Raw genomic sequence first — 17197 nt, 5'->3', positions numbered from 1 at the left:
GTCTACAATGCTGTGACAGAAAGCAGTGCCAGCCTAGTTTGGGTCTGTTACTGCTTCAGCTCGCCAACTCCTTATCATGTCCAATCGTGAGCCTAAACAGTTTGGCATGACAATCAGAGTAGCTGGCTAAACCAGAGGCATCACTCCTTAATCATTATGAATCATCCCATTAACAGTTCTATTTACAGTGACATCATCCTGGAATTCCAAACAATCCATCTTGATCCCAGTTCTGGTTCTGTGTCTGATCCCATCTGTGTTGTGATTCCGTAGGGAACATTGCAGAAGTTCCTGGACGACCTTTTCCAGGCCATCCTCAGTATTCCTGCAGAACGTCCCCCACTGGCCATCAAATACTTTTTTGACTTCCTGGAGGAGCAGGCGGACAAGAGGGGCATCACCGACCCCGACACCCTGCACATCTGGAAGACCAACAGGTAGGGGAACTAGATACATCGGATCATCTACTCATCAATTCTATAGTACCTCTAATGCTAAATGTTTTCTGAAGCTCACAGAATGTTTTCCCATCTCCTTAGTTTACCTTTGCGTTTCTGGGTGAACATCCTGAAGAACCCTCAGTTTGTGTTTGACATTGATAAGACGGATCACATGGACGCATGTCTGTCTGTCATCGCCCAGGCCTTCATAGACGCCTGCTCCATTTCAGACCTGCAGCTGGGCAAGGTGAGACACAAAAACACTTCACACATGCATTGCACACACTTTTATGGTACATGTGATACAGTACACTACACATGTAATACAGTACACATAAACATGCATACACACATAAACATATTCACTGCTAGGTAAACACACACTCATAGACAAGGTTACATATCAGCAGTCGCTTAGGGCCCCCGGCCGCTAGCGCCCCCCCCCCCCCCCCACACAGTTCTTTGGAACTCAGTCGGGGTCTCAACTTACTGTTGAGAGTTATAATAGTAGAATATATAAGTTGTAAATTGTAAATTTGGTTGTGTATCAGCAGATTTTCTCTTTTTTTGACAGTCACTCAATTAGCCATGTCAGCTAACAACTTTTAGATTGTAAGTTAGTCTAGCCAGTTATCTAAACTTGTAGTAATTAAGGCCGAATACCGACCGGGCACACATGTCATGACAAAATGTGTAGAATTGCAGGAAATGTGCATTAAAACTGCAAAAATATATCTCTGCCTCATGGTGAAATAAGTATAATTGCATGATATTTCTTATAAAATTGCAAAATGTTCTCTTCACTCCATGGCAAAATGTGTAAAACTGCAGGAAACACAAACGACTCATTGTCGGAATCCTGGGGTGCTTCAAGAATTCTGGGAAGTTTAGACCTTTTTTTCCCACTTTGAATAGTTTATCTACCAACAAATCTTCCTGTTCCGAGTTCCTTTAAAACTGCAATATTTTCTCTACGCCTCCTTGGCATAATGTGTAGAATTGCTGGATATTTCCTTTTAAAGGGTAAATTTTTCTCTCCACTGTCAAGAGGCAGACAATTTTGGTTACCCAAATCTCACTTAGGGTACCCAAAAGGCTAGAGCCGGCCCTGATACAAATACACAAGACTGCTGTACCTACAGCAAATACTCTTACACAGAAAAAAAGACATTTTTGACAGCAAACGCTCTTATCCAGAGTAACTTACAATTATTGAATGAATCTTCAGATAGCTAGGCGAGACCACCACATATCACTGTCTTAACAAGTACATTTTCCCTCAACAAAATAGTTATCAGCAAAGTCAGTGGTAGTAGGAAAAGACGAGTGCAGAAATCCCCAGTTTCCTCCCCCAGTCCCTGCCAACCTCCCTCCCCTCCTTTCTCCAGTCAGTCCATCAGCTCTGTCTACCTTCTCCTCATGTTATTTCAGCCCAGTCTGCTCAACCAAGGTCATGAGCACCAGGAATTGTGTGTGTGTGTGTGTGTGTGTGTGTGTGTGTGTGTGTGTGTGTGTGTGTGTGTGTGTGTGTGTGTGTGTGTGTGTGTGTGTGTGTGTGTGTGTGTGTGTGTGTGTGTGTGTGTGTGTGTGTGTGTGTGTGTGTGTCTTTCAGTGCCCTCACTCCCCACAAATCAGTCTCATCCCTCAGACGTTGTGACCCCTAGCATACACACTGCTTCCTGTCTCTCTGACTGACTTCCTCCCTGGAGATATTTGTCAAACAATGCTGATCTATTCCACTTGTTCATTGCCAAAGAGCCAATGCAAGCACCTCAAGCATGTGAAACATTTACATTTACATTACATTTAAGTCATTTAGCAAACGCTCTTATCCAGAGCGACTTACAAATTGGTGCATTCACCTTATGACATCCAGTGGAACAGTAGTGCATCTAAATCTTTTAAGGGGGGGGGGGTGAGAGGGATTACTTCATCCTATCCTAGGTATTTCCTTAAAGAGGTGGGGTTTCAGGTGTCTCCGGAAGGTGGTGATTGACTCCGCTGTCCTGGCGTCGTGAGGGAGTTTGTTCCACCATTGGGGGGCCAGAGCAGCGAACAGTTTTGACTCGGCTGAGCGGCTGGTAGGGAGGCGAGCAGGCCAGAGGTGGATGAACGCACACACAAACAAAGAAACACACCGTAAAAACATCTAGATGCTCACATCCCGATGCTCATCGGACATTTGGCCAGTCCTAAAAAGAAAAAGACTATTTTAGGCTTACGGGTTAGGTTTAGAACTAGGGTTAGGGCAGCGTTTCCCAAACTCGGTCCACGGGACCCAAGGTGTGCACATTTAGTTTTTTTTCCCTAACACTAACTAACGCTGATTCAAATGACCAAAGCTTGATAATTAGTTGATTATTTGAATCAGTTGTGTAGTGCTAGGGCAAAAACCAAAAGGACCGAGTATGACAAAACCTGGGTTAGGGTCAGGTTTAGGGTATAAATAGGACTTTGAATGGGAATCCCCAAAAAGTCCTCACAAGTATAATACACAAGTGTGCGTGTGTAGCGGTCAGAGGACAGGATATCGCTCTGCAGGAGTGAGAGGGGGCTTGGAAACGAAGCTGCTTCCACGAAAGCCTTATCTGGTGGCCTGCAGACATACAGTAGGGATGGAGGGGGTGTGGGCGGTTATTAGGGGTCAAGGGGGGTCGTCAGGCAGATGGAGGAACCACAGGAAATGAAATGACCTTGTGGACAGGAAGAGAGGGATCCCTATCAGGAGGAGGGGCAGTGGCTGGAGTCTTCCTAGCTCCGATACCACACACACACACGCAAATGCATAGCCTACATATCTGTATGCTCAGCTCAACCCAATACCTTGTATGTGTACCTTAGTGATTGAATAATGCTTTCAGTACCATTGTAAATGCTGTCAGTAACTTGGAGAAGTAGCAGATGTAAGTAGAATGAAGGGTTGTTATGTCTGGCCTGGTTCTCTGTGGCTGTGGATATGGCTTGTTTAACTTTCCTATTGTGAGGAGAGGAAACCCTGGGCCCTCCCTTCTTTGTCTCAGCACAAGGAGGTGCTGACATACTCACACACTGATAACACCAATCACTCACTATGACCGTAGACCAACCATAGACCAACTACATTATGACCACAGACCATGCTGCCCACAGTCTCATTAACAACTCACTGACCATAGACCACACTCACCATACACTGGACTGAGCACTGTCATACTGAAAACAATCTGACAACCAAACACAGGCTGTGGTTTATTACATACTGGTCGTGGTCAGGAGAGTGGTAAAGGACAGAACTAGTTTGGTTAATTACTAAAAGCTCCATAGAGGTTACTTTGACTAAATAGGCCTGTGTCTTGTTTCAGGACTCTCCCACCAACAAGCTGCTGTATGCCAAGGAGATCCCAGAGTACAAAAAGAGGGTGCAGTGCTACTACAAGCAGATCCAGGAGATGGCGCCACTGAGCGAGCAGGAGATGAACGCCCACTTGGCCGAGGAGTCACGGGTGAGAGAGCGAGGAGTGACAGATCAATATATGATTGATTGATTGATTTTAATTTGTTATCCTTGGTGGCAGACTGTCACTGCATTCAACGATGCTACACTGTTAATTCATGTATTACTCTTTGAATTTCTTTTGTTTAACGGATTTACACTACCAGTCGAAAGTTTGGTCACACCTACTCATTCAAGGGTTTTTCTTTATTTTTACTATGTTCTACATTGTAGAATAATGGTGAAGACATCAAAACCATGACATAATACATATGGAATCATGTAGTAAAATATATTTTATATGGGAGATTCTTCAAAGTAGCCCCCCTTTTGCCTCAATAGCTTTGTACACTCTTGGCATTCTCTCAACCAGCTTCATGAGGAATGCTTTTCCAACAGTCTTGAAGGAGTTCTACACATATGCTGAGCACTTGTTGGCTGCTTTTCTTTCTCTGCGGTCCAACTCATCCAAAAACATCTTAATTGGGTTGAGGTCAGGTGATTGTGGTGGCGAGGTCATCTGATGCAGCACTCCATCACTCTCCGTCTTGCTCAAATAGCCCTTACACAGTCTAGAGGTGTGTTTTGGGTCATTGTCCTGTTGAAAAACAAGTGATAGTCCCACTAAGCGCAAACCAGATGGCATGGCATATCGCTGCAGAATGCTGTGGTAGCCATACTGGTTAAGTGTGCCTTGAATTCTAAATAAATCACTGACAGTGTCACCAGCAAAGCACCCGCACACCATCACACCTCCTCCTCCATGCTTCACGTTGGGGACCACACATGCGGAGGTCATCTGTTCACCTACTCTGCGTCTCACAAAGACACAGCAGTTTGAACCAAAACATCTCACATTTGGACTCATCAGACCAAAGGACAGCTTTCCACCGGTCTAATGTCCATTGCTCGTGTTTCTTGGCCCAAGCAAATCTCTTCTTATTGGTGTCCTTTAGTAGTGGTTTCTTTGCAGCAATTTGACCATGAAGGCCTGATTCACACAGTCTCCTCTGAAAAGTTGATGTTGAGATATGTTTGTTACTTGAACTCTGTGAAGCATTATTTAGGCTGCAATCTGAAGTGCAGTTAACTCTAATGAACTTATCCTCTGCTGCACAGGTAACTCTGGGTCTTTCCTGTGACGGTCCTCATGAGAGACAGTTTCATCTGAGCGCTTGATGGTTTTTGCGACTGCAGTTGAAGGAACTTTCAAAATTCTTGAAATGTTCCCTATTCACTGACCTTCATGTCTTAAAGTAATGATGGACTATTATTTGTCTTTGCTTATTTTAGCTGTTCTTGCCATAATATGGACTTGGTATACCACCCTACCTAGTCACAACACAGGTGATTGGCTCAAATGAAGGAAAGAAATTTGACAAATCAACTTTTAACAAGATACACCTGTTATTTGAAGCTCATTCCAGGTACCTCCCTCTTGAAGCTGGTTGAGAGAATGCTAAGAGTGCAAAGCTGTCATCAAGACAAAGGGTGGCTATTTGTAATATCTCAAATATAAAATATATTTTGATTTGTTTAACACTTTTTTGGGTTACTACATGATTCCATGTGTGTGATTTCATAGTTTTGATGTCTTCACTACTATTCTACAATGTAGAAAATAGTAAAAATAAAGAAAAACCCTTGAATGAGTAGGTGTATACAAACTTTTGACTGTATGTCGGAACGATACGCTCACTCTGTTACAGAAATACAGAAACGAGTTCAATACCAACCTGGCCTTGACGGAGATCTACAAATACGCCAAGAAATACAGAAACCAGGTAAGATCCGCTATCTCTCCCACTACCTCTGCCCTGGATGAGCTGTTTGACACGTTTAAACTGGCCCTATCTCCAGCCTTATCACAGTCTATATTCCACATGGAGTTTAGAGTTTCAGAGAGAAAGAGAGAGATGAGTATCAGGGCATGAAGCATCAGTACAGGTGATCACATGCTTCTTTAAAGATCTAACGGCCTCTTCACAACCCCACACACCCTCTTTCACCCAGACCCGAAAAAGACCTGCGCGCACACACACACACCTACTGTTCCGTGGAATGATTCAGACAGTGATGATGTCTGAGGGCCCTCATCATAATGTCTGAGAACCCTCATCATAATGTCTGATGACCCTCATGTGTTTAACTGCTGTTATACCTGCCATTCTCCTGTACCAGCAGACACCGGGGCCCAGTTGCATAAAACAGCTTAAATGAATTTTCCCCTCATCTTTTCCCTTAAAGTTTCCTTAACTTTAAGCCAGTTGCACAAAACATTTTAAGGCACATTTCCCCCTTATAAACACTTTCCTGCAGTGGAGTGACCAAAGTGCCCTCTAACAACACTCAGAGGTTTCTCTGGGACTCTCTATGAATCACTTCTGAATGACACATTCTCGCACACAGCCCTCTCACTGGACACATGCTGCCAGTAAACACCCACTGAACGCATGACAACTAGCAGGCATGAAAGGCATCACAGGCATTTTGTTTTGTAAATAGTACAGTGGGGCAAAAAAGTATTTAGTCAGCCACCAATTGTGCAAGTTCTCCCACTTAAAAAGATGAGAGAGGCCTGTATAATTTTCATCATAGCTACACTTCAACTATGACAGGCAAAATTAGAAAAAAAATCCAGAAAATCACACTGTAGGATTTTTTAATGAATTTATTTGCAAATTATGGTGGAACATAAGTATTTGGTCACCTACAAACAAGCAAGATTTCTGGCTTTCACAGACCTGTAACTTCTTCTTTAACTTCTTGCGTCGAGCCATCCCGGATCCATAACGCAACGTTAACTATTCATGAAAATCGCAAATGAAATGAAATTAATATGCTAGCTCTCAAGCTTAGCCTTTTGTTAACAACACTGTCATCTCAGATTTTCAAAAATATGCTTCTCAACCATAGAAAAACAAGCATTTGTGTAACAGTATTGATAGCCTAGCATAGGATTATGCCTGGCATTCAGCATGCAACATTTTCACAAAAACCAGAAAAGCATTCAAATAAAATAATTTACCTTTGAAGAACTTCAGATGTTTTCAATGAGGAGACTCTCAGTTAGATAGCAAATGTTCAGTTTTTACAAAAATATTATTTGTGTTGACAAATCGCTCCGTTTTCTTCATCACGTTTGGGTAAGAAAAAAAACGAAAATTAAGTCATTAAAACGCAAACTTTTTTTCCAAATTAACTCCATAATATCGACAGAAACATGGCAAATGATGTTTAAAATCAATCCTCAAGGTGTTTTTCACATATCTATCGATGATAAATACTTCGTGGCAGTTGACTTTCTCTTCTGAAGAAATGGAACGCGCATGGACCTAGAGATTACGCAATAATTTCGACACAGGACACCGGGCGGACACCTGGTAAATGTCTCTTATGGTCAATCTTCCAATGATATGCCTACAAATACGTCACAATGCTGCAGACACCTTGGATAAACGACAGAAAGGGCAGGCTCATTCCTGGTGCATTCACAGCCATATAAGGAGACATTGGAACACAGCGCCTTCAGAATCTGGGGCATTTCCTGTATGAAACTTAATCTTGGTTTAGCCTGTAGCATTAGTTCTGGGGCACTCACAGATAATATCTTTGCAGTTTTGGAAACGTCCAAGTTTTTTCTTTCCAAAGCTGTCAATTACATGCATTGTCGAGCATCTTTTCGTGACAAAATATCTTGTTTAAAACGGGAATGTTTTTTATCCAAAAATTAAAAGAGCGCCCCCTATCTCGAAGAAGTTAAGAGGCTCCTCTGTCCTCCACTCGTTACCTGTATTAATGGCACCTGTTTGAACTTGTTATCAGTATAAAAGACACCTGTAACAACCTCAAACAGTCACACTCCAAACTCCACTATGGCCAAGACCAAAGAGCTGTCAAAGGACACCAGAAACAAAATTGTAGACCTGCACCAGGCTGGGAAGACTGAATCTGCAATAGGTAAGCAGCTTGGTTTGAAGAAATCAACTGTGGGAGCAATTATTAGGATATGGAAGACATACAAGACCACTGGTAATCTCCCTCGATCTGGGGCTCCACGCAAGATCTCACCCCGTGGGGTCAAAATGATCACAAGAACGGTGAGAAAAAATCCCAGAACCACACGGGGGGACCTAGTGAATGACCTGCAGAGAGCTGGGACCAAAGTAACAAAGCCTACCATCAGTAACACACTACGCCGCCAGGGACTCAAATCCTGCAGTGCCAGATGTGTCCCCCTGCTTAAGCCAGTACATGTCCAGGCCCGTCTGAAGTTTGCTAGAGAGCATTTGGATGATCCAGAAGAAGATTGGGAGAATGTCATATGGTCAGATGAAACCAAAATATATATTTTTGGTAAAAACAAAGAATGCTGAGTTGCATCCAAAGAACACCATACCTACTGTGAAGCATGGGGGTGGAAACATCATGCTTTGGGGCTGTTTTTCTGCAAAGGGACCAGGATGACTGATCCGTGTAAAGGAAAGAATGAATGGGGCCATGTATCGTGAGATTTTGAGTGAAAACCTTCTTCAATCAGCAAGGACATTGAAGATGAAACGTGGCTGGGTCTTTTAGCATGACAATGATCCCAAACACACTGCCCGGGCAACGAAGGAGTGGCTTCGTAAGAAGCATTTCAAGGTCCTGGAGAGGCCTAGCCAGTCTCCAGATCTCAACCCCATAGAAAATCTTTGGAGGGAGTTGAAAGTCCGTGTTGCCCAGCAACAGCCCCAAAACACCACTGCTCTAGAGGAGATCTGCATGGAGGAATGGGCCAAAATACCAGCAACAGTGTGTGAAAACCTGGTGAAGACTTACAGAAAACGTTTGACCTCTGTCATTGCTAACAAAGGGTATATAACAAAGTATTGAGAAGCTTTTGTTATTGACCAAATACTTATTTTCCACCATAATTTGCAAATAAATTCATAAAAATTCCTACAATGTGATTTTCTGGATTTTTTTTCTAATTTTGTCTGTCATAGTTGAAGTGTACCTATAATGAAAATTACAGGCCTCTCTCATCTTTTTAAGTGGGTGAACTTGCACAATTGGTGGCTGACTAAATACTTTTTTGCCCCACTGTATGTGAACAGTAAAGGCTCTTTTGGGGAGAGAGTCATGCATGAAGGCTGAAGAACTGCTGAAGTACTCTTTCTCTGGCTGGGCAGGTGGTTGAGTTTCTGTCTTGTGCTGCAGAATGCATGAACACTTGAGGGTTACTGAAATGATTCTCTCTATTTCTCTCTTTCTCTCTCATTCTCTAACTGTGGGTAGATACGTGTTGTAAGGTTGCTTACTTGGCCATTGTCTGAACTGTTTCTTTCTCGCTCTCCTTCTCCCTCTCTCTCTGTTAGGTGGTGAGTGCTCTTGAGTCCAACCCCACAGCGAAGCGTACTCAGCTGCACCACAAGTTTGAGCAGGTCATTGCTCTGGTGGAGGACAACATCTATGAGTGCAGCAGTGAGGCCTGAGTCTCCCTCCACCCAGATTCCAGCCTATTCCCCCTGGCTGCCTCCACCCTACCCGGGGTCCAAGGACCTAGGAAACCCCCAGTCCGTCTACCCTCCACATATCCCTTCTGTTTATAGAGCCCAAAGACAGAAAGGAACTCTTTGCTTTAAGAAAGATTTTGCTTTAAGACTGGAAGAGATGTCAGCTTGAGCTTTACTGTACCACCCCTAACCCAAGACTGCCTCAGAAACCTGATTGGGAGCACTGTACCATGGATTAAGAAATGTCCTAAGAAACGTACCTTGTATTGAGCAATTGCTTTAGATACCGAGGAATTGATACCCACGTCCCTTATATCAAATATAGAATCTCTGGATCCTCCCTTTGACTGTGTTGACTCTTCATGAATATAACCCCAAGCTGGTTTCCTGCTTATTCACACCTGGCTTAAATCTCACTCTGGTTTCACACTGCTTTGACCTGAAGCATAGTGGAGTTAGAGGAGGCACTTGGAGATGGACCTCATTCTGGATGACGTCACCGCCTCTGGGACCTGGATCCCCGGCAACCATCTTACGCACTGACCCCCTTTTTCTAGGGGGATGAGCCAATGATGCACTGTACTGTATGATAAATGTCCATAGCAATATTTATAGCTGAGTTATAATGCTTTCTGAGTGGCCTGTTCAATGATATGTGAATGAGAAACTCCTCCCATCTTCTTATAACCTGCACTGTTCTCAGGTTTGATTGGTGGAATGGGCAAAGAACTCCACCGGTGCTTTGAACTACAAGTCCCAATGGGCTTTGCAAGTTGGTGATGGGTTATGGAGGAGTAGAGAGTATAATTAGGTGATTTATTTAGGTGACGTTTCATGTGCCAGACCTGCTTGCAAAGAGACTGGACTCTATATAATTACATTGGATGTGTTCTTGTGAAGACAGGTTGATCTGTTTTGGAAGTGACTGAGAACGAAGATTGATAATGATCAAGCGGGAAATTTAGAGTAGAACTATGACCTTCAGTTAATCAAAGAGGAAGAACTGTTTGACATGACTGTACTTGTGATGCCAAAATGACTTGTGTCTATTGTCAGAGTTTGTGAAAGTAAATGCTATTACAAAGCTTTAATATAGTATAAAATGTTATGAAATGTCAGTTTCGTAATCATATTTCAATTCCTGTTTTCATCAATAACAAGGGCTCGATTCAATCAAATCCGCTTTAGCCAACATCCGCATAGCGGTTGTTTTGGCGGTATGGGAACTGAGTTCTTGAGCTGTCATATCCACAAGTGGCTCCTGGCATTATACCTAAAGCGGACAATGCCATTGGCTGCACGTAGTTGCATTAACGAAAATCCCATGCAGCCTTATTTACAAGTTTGAACACTGGAATGTGAGATATAATCTACACCTGGATTAGGATGATAGAAATGCTCATGATTTCATTGGATGATTTATAAATTTGAGCATAATTATTTCTATATAGCCTACATTTTCTAATTCTGAACTTCTAGCGCTTTGGCTTTCATGGCAACGATCGCAAGAGCAGCTGCTCACCGATTTGACAGCTCTAGCAGTTTCACCTCTGACATTGCCAAAACATCTGCTATGCGGGTGTCTGCTATCGCCAGTTAATGACTGAATCTAGGCCTTGGTCCTATGTAAACTGAGAAAAGTTCAGCAAAGTGACATTTTTAAACCACAGGGCAGCAATGTACTGTAGAGTTTTGTTTGTGCTGTCTTGATTGGTTGTGCATACCACCCAACAACCCAATGGGCATCTGGACTTTTTCTGAAAGGCTAGTACTGTAAATGCTCCCATATGAAAGAAACAGCTATGAAAAAGAAAGGTCTCATATTTTTATCATCATTTTTATTCCAGGACATTTAACAACTTTATTTCCACGTCACGTACAACATCCTAATCTTTACATTATTAACACTAGTCCTGTCTCCAGAGCTTTTAAACATACACGCATACACACACGCACACTAACACACACACTCTCAGAGGTGTCTTCTTTCTGCAGAGGTTCTATGCAGGTCCATTTGTTTACATTCAGGACCTTTTCCGAGCCAAGTGTTAAGAACTAACCCGTTCAGCCTCATCATGGGAAAGACACAGAAACCAGGGGAGAGCTCTCCTCAATGCTTTATGGTAGGCACAATCTAAACCAATTTAAAATGTATTTTACCCTAAGTATTCATTTAAAAAAGAGGCATAAGCTGAACAATTATGTAAACAAAAGTTGCCATAGGTTTTTTTATATTGTGGCATTTGAAGGTTTCACTTCAACACTAAATGATTGTATGTGTTTTAATGGAAGGGGAGCCCATGGAATGTGTTTAGTTGGACAGCCACCAAAATGACACCCAGAGGTGCTGCTTAAAGTGCTTGAGGTAGAAGTCAAGATGCACTAACCCACAGACCTGGTATCAGACAATGCAACCCCTATTCCTAACCATAACCTTTAAAAGGGGAGTAAAATAATCTGACTCTTTATCAGTGGTTTGAGGCAACTTCTACCAACTCCAGTAAACGATTGATGAAGCCAACTAAGCACTGTTTCTTGGTTTGTTATGCTTTGGTCACATTGAGGGATATATGTACAGGTACAACAGGCACACCCATGCAATGCAGATAGAGGTAAATCGAGAAAATTGGCCTATCGGAGGCTGCTGCTTGGCGGTGGGTCCACAGATGGGCTGGGACAGGTAAGGAGTCAGGCTTTATGGGTCGTAGGTCAGGCAGGAGCCACCTGGCTGGCGGAGATGGAGGAGGCCTGTGTTTTGGAGGAGGCGGTGGAGGTCTCCTCCTCACCGAATGGGTTCTTCCCGCAACACACTATGGTCAACATGCAGTTCCTGAACTGGAGAAGGGAGGAGAGGGAAGGTTTTTCTCACACATCTATCTATGTCCGCTTTATGTAGACATACACACACACTCTGCTTGGGTTACCTGTCTGTTGAGTAGAATGTAGATTATTGGGTTGTAGAGGGCAGCACTCTTGGCAAAGAAGGCTGGGATGGTCATCATGACAGGGCCAAAGTTGGTGCCCTGATTGGCAAAGATGTACCAGGCCACAGTGGCATAGGGCATCCAGCACACCAGATACGAGATGACCATGACGATCACCATACGGGTCACTTCCTTCTCTGCCCTCTGAGTGGTCTCTGACTCCTGCTGCAGGGCTGCCGCCTGAATGGACAGACACACACAGAGTGCTTTGATATGAGCCCTAACTGGAGATATATTAGTCCTGTGTGTTTACCGGTACTCAGTGACCGTGTGTGTGGTCGTACCGCGCGGACGGTGCAGAGCAGACGGCCGTAGCAGAAGCCGATGATGACCAGAGGGATGGAGAAGTGGAGGGTGAACATGTAGATGACAAAGGAGGTGTTTCCCAGCTCAGGCGTCGGGGTGTAGTAGTCAATCCCACAGGAACACTGCATGCCCTCTGGGATGTACCTACAAACATTCACCTCATATTTTTGTTTGGAAATGTAATATACAGAAGTATTGCCCCTGAGGTCTACCAGCCATCAGCCCATTCCCTGTTCTTAATGTGACATTTAAGGTAAGACTAGTAGGAGATGCTATTTGGAAGATATTTAGAGGGTTACCTACCTGGACCAGCCACACAATGGAGGTAGAGCACAGGTGAGAGACATGATCCAGGTGAAGGCCACGCCCACAATGGCGTGCCTCTCATTGAAGCGGAAGTTGGTCATTGGTTTACACACCACGATATAGCGCTCGATGGCCAATACCACCAGAGACCAAAGGGCGATCTCCCCTGAGAGAGACACAGCATGTTAGAGAGACATACACAGTATAAATGCTCATGTGCAGAAACTATTCAGACAGTTAAGGAATATTGGACACAGGCAGAACACTTAACAGCGAACACAGGCTACTGTATCTAAAAGTACACAGGGTATAGTGAGTGACTTCCAAGTATATTGGCAAATATACGTTTTCATACAGTTATATGATCTCATTTATACTGATATGATAACTACTGTAGGTCCTACTTCAACACAGAGCTTAATGTATTAATTATATAAGGTCTATACATCTGCAGTTATTAAATACCTTTCCCCCACCAACCCCAGTCACAGAACACAGGTGTGTAAAAGAGGTGCAAATATACATATTATAGGGCGGCAGGTAGCCTAGTGGAGCAAGGCACTTAACCCTAGTGTTCTGTATCTCCTTACATTAAACTCATTGAGTTCAAGGTACATTGAGGTGACACCTGAAAAAAGTTGGGCACCCCTTTCGGTAAAAGCTCCTCTTAACCACAGATCTAAAATCAAATTCCCCATAGCCTAACCATAACCATTATGGGAACAAACATATCTTATCCTGTAGCTTGCGACAACTTCTACCTAACCTAAGGCTCCACCGTGACTTACCTCCCATAGTGGCAAAGAATCCTTCAACGTTACAGCCGGTGACTCCCAGGAAGAAGTATCCCTGTAGGGCTGTTGCCAGAGTCACAGTGAAGCCTCCCACCACCATGAAGAGGTCAGCCACAGCCAGATTCAACAGGATGTAGTTCAAGGGGGTCCGTAGCTTCTTGTGCTGCACCGTAACATAGAGCGTAAGGAAGTTGACGGGGAAGGCTGTGATGATGAGAAAGATCATGTAGGCAGCGAGGAGCGAGTACTTCCAGGGTGGAGCTAGGTAGTACTGAGGGTGCTCAAAGGGGCTCCTCACCACCCCTGTCTTGTTAGACATGGGCACGTAGAAGTTTGGGCCCTCTGTGCCGTTCATGGCGACGGCTGTTGGGGTGTGTGTGTGTGTGTGTTTCTGTTTGTCTATGTGTCTCTACAGGAGTTTGTGTCTCTATCCTCTCTGGTATTTGGAGAGAGGAAAGAGAAAGCACTATGCCTTCTACAAGAGGAGCTATTTCTAGCTGGAAGGTTGGATAGATAGTTGGAGGAAATGGATCCTGGTGATGAGAAGTGGTGTGCTCTGCCCCCCCCCGAGGCGGGCACAGACCCTTTTAAGAGCTTCTCTCTTAGGATTAGGGATGTGCATGGAACTCAGCATGGTGTCAGCATAGGCAGATTTAGGACACACACACACACACAATAATTCATGAGAAAAACATCTAGGACATATACTGTATACTCGAGGGTTATCCTCTGATGATTTCATCATCACAAGTGTGTCATAAACAAGTTTGCTAAGGAGAGAGTGTTACAGGAGGCTGACGAAGACCAATGCAATTTATAGACTTCTTCTCAAATAGCACATATGACTCTGGCAAAAAGTAGTGCACTAGGAAACATGGTGTCATCAGAGATTTACATTATCCTAGATGTCAAGAGGCTACTGTACCAGTCTGCTAGTGCAGACCGACATGTCAAACCTTTTTCTATATATCATGTTCCAGACAGTTATTTCATGGACTGTCTACATTCCCTATTGGTGTAAATCTGTGTGATAGGCTCTGTGTAATCTGATCCTGTTAATCCTATTGGGTTGATCGGCTAAAGACGCACTTTTGTTACGGACTATAATGATCGTCATAACCTCGTCACTCAAATAACGTACACTACCATTCAAAAGTTTAGGGTCACTTAGAAATCTCCTTGTTTTTGAAAGAAAAGCACATTTTATGTCCATTAAAATAACATCAAATTGATCAGAAATACAGTGTATACCTTTTTTTTTTTAAAAACTAGGCAAGTCAGTTAAGAATATATTCTTATTTACAATGACGGCCTAGGTTAACTGCCTTGTTTAGGGATTTTTACCTTGTCAGCTCGGGGATTCGAGCTAGCAACCTTTCAGTTACTGGCCCAACGCTCTAACTACTATGCTACCTACCGCCCCTCAACATTTAACAAGGCCGGGATCGCGGAGTCGCCTCTTCACTGTTGACGTTGAGACTGGTGTTTTGCGGGTACTATTTAATGAAGCTGCCAGTTGAGGACTTGTGAGGCATCTGTTTCTCAAACTAGACACTCTAATGTACTTGTCCTCTTGCTCAGTTGTGCACCGGGGCCTCCCACTCTTCTTTCTATTCTGGTTAGAGCCAGTTTGCGCTGTTCGGTGAAGGGAGTAGTACACAGCGTTGTACCAGATCTTCAGTTTCTTGGCAATTTCTCGCATGGAATAGCCTTCATTTCTCAGAAAAAGAATAGACTGACAAGTTTCAGAAGAAAGGTCTTTGTTTCTGGCCATTTTGAGCCTATAATCAAACCCACGAAAGCTGACGCTCCAGATACTCAACTAGTCTAAAGGCAGTTTTATTGCTACTTTTTATCAGCACAATAGTTTTCAGCTGTGCTAACACAATTGCAAAAGAGTTGTTTTCTAATGATCAATTAGCCTTTTAATATGATAAACTTGAATTAGCTAACACAACGTGCCATTGGAACACAGGAGTGATGGTTGCTGATAATGGGCCTCTGTATGCCTATGTAGATATTCAATTAAAAATTCTGCAGTTTCCAGGTACAATCGTCATTTACAACATTAACAATGTCTACACTGTATTTCTGATCGGGTGTGAGCATATGGGTGGAATATTCCTCAGAAGAGCAAGAGAGAAACTGACTCCAACTCATTTTTCAATCAGACTGGACATTCGATGAAAGCCATGTAACTGATTCCAGATCAGCATACAATCGAACATAAATATTTATTGGCTGGATTATAACCAAGTAGAAATGTTGATAAAATAAATTAATAAACTGGGAGATGGATTAAGTGATTCTAAACCAGTTTGCGGAGGTCAGTTGGGTTCATCGATCGGCAGTCAGCAGTAGAGAGAGCAGTTAAGTTGAAGCTCTGGCAGCTCATAGTCTTCACTGTGGAACATCTAGATTAGAGGAAACACAGCAGAGAAGACAGGATGAATGGGTCAGAGAACACAGCACCAGGCAGAGGAGGGATTCCCATAGATAGCAACACAACATCTAGCACTGCCGCTAGCAACATTTGGTAAAAGACACGAAACAAAAAAATAAGTGAAACATAAAAGCTAGCTCTAATTCTGAGATTCTGCCAGAGGGCTATGGAGTGCCAAGGTGTGTGCGAGCATGTACTGTGTAATATTTTAATGATTCGAAAAAAATGTACCTCCCTATTCTGCACCTGGGTGTGTGTGTGAAAGGGGTGAGGGGGCATGAAGTGCAAATTCTGTGTGTGTGGGTCTGTGTGTTCCATCTATTTAGTACCTGGAACCAGGAGCGGCACATATTGATGCTGACAGCAGGCAGTAAGGAGCGGTAGTACTCTCACTGAAGGGGTTTAGGCCAGGGCTTGAGCAGGACATCCCTGCTGCCCATAGACCTCAGCACAGAGCGACTCACCACCACGGGGACATAGTCAGACCCACCCTGCTGTAAAGGGAAACTGAGTCTTTCCATTCATACTCTCCTGTTAGTTTCCCTCCTCCCACCTTTCTAACCACCCTCTCACTCCTTACCCCTTCCATCTGTCCCTCTCTCCTACACTCTCCTTACTTCCCATATCCTTCCCTATTTCTGTCCCTCCCTCCTCAACTCAAAGCTGAGTTTGGCCATGAAGGTGTCCTCCTTTGTGTCTTCCGTGCCATCATCCAGCTTCAGGGACTGGGATTCTGACACCGTTAAGGACTCACTCGTATACTTGCACAATACTTCTGCTTCCTGCTTTCTTACACACATTTAAGCCATACACCATTAACAGACCCATGCCACCACTTTGAGCATTTTAACACCAAAGAAAAACAAAAGACACTAAAATGCACAACATTTCACCCTCAGAGCTCAGCCAGTAAGAGTGACGGAGAGAGTAGACTACTAAAGGTCAGTCAGTGAG

The 17197-nt window shown here is 43.6% G+C and overlaps 2 protein-coding genes across 2 annotated transcripts in view; one reads left to right on the top strand and one right to left on the bottom strand.

Moving 5' to 3' along the window:
* The window catches only part of LOC115131852 (plexin-D1), a 120568-nt gene extending 108637 nt beyond the window's left edge, over nt 1–11931 (top strand). Inside the window, exons 32-36 of the mRNA XM_029663888.2 lie at nt 274–437; nt 540–687; nt 3782–3922; nt 5622–5696; nt 9273–11931. Coding sequence (XP_029519748.1) covers nt 274–437; nt 540–687; nt 3782–3922; nt 5622–5696; nt 9273–9389 — 645 coding nt within the window. The 3' untranslated portion in view covers nt 9390–11931. The remainder of the gene's footprint in view (nt 1–273; nt 438–539; nt 688–3781; nt 3923–5621; nt 5697–9272) is intronic.
* Nucleotides 11932–12029: 98 nt separating this feature from the next.
* Nucleotides 12030–14155, bottom strand: LOC115131853 (rhodopsin). The gene is made up of 5 exons (XM_029663889.2): nt 13795–14155; nt 13004–13172; nt 12679–12844; nt 12335–12574; nt 12030–12245 (listed from the first exon to the last, which is right to left on the bottom strand). Exons 1-5 carry the CDS (start codon nt 14153–14155, stop codon nt 12120–12122), a joined length of 1062 nt encoding a protein of 353 aa, XP_029519749.1. The 3' UTR covers nt 12030–12119.
* Nucleotides 14156–17197: the final 3042 nt, after the last annotated feature.

Source organism: Oncorhynchus nerka, linkage group LG7 (assembly GCF_034236695.1).
Source record: "Oncorhynchus nerka isolate Pitt River linkage group LG7, Oner_Uvic_2.0, whole genome shotgun sequence".
In the NCBI taxonomy this organism is placed as follows: domain Eukaryota; kingdom Metazoa; phylum Chordata; class Actinopteri; order Salmoniformes; family Salmonidae; genus Oncorhynchus; species Oncorhynchus nerka.
The sequence above is the reverse complement of the archived record's forward strand: the minus strand, read 5'-3'. Positions and strand labels throughout refer to the sequence as shown.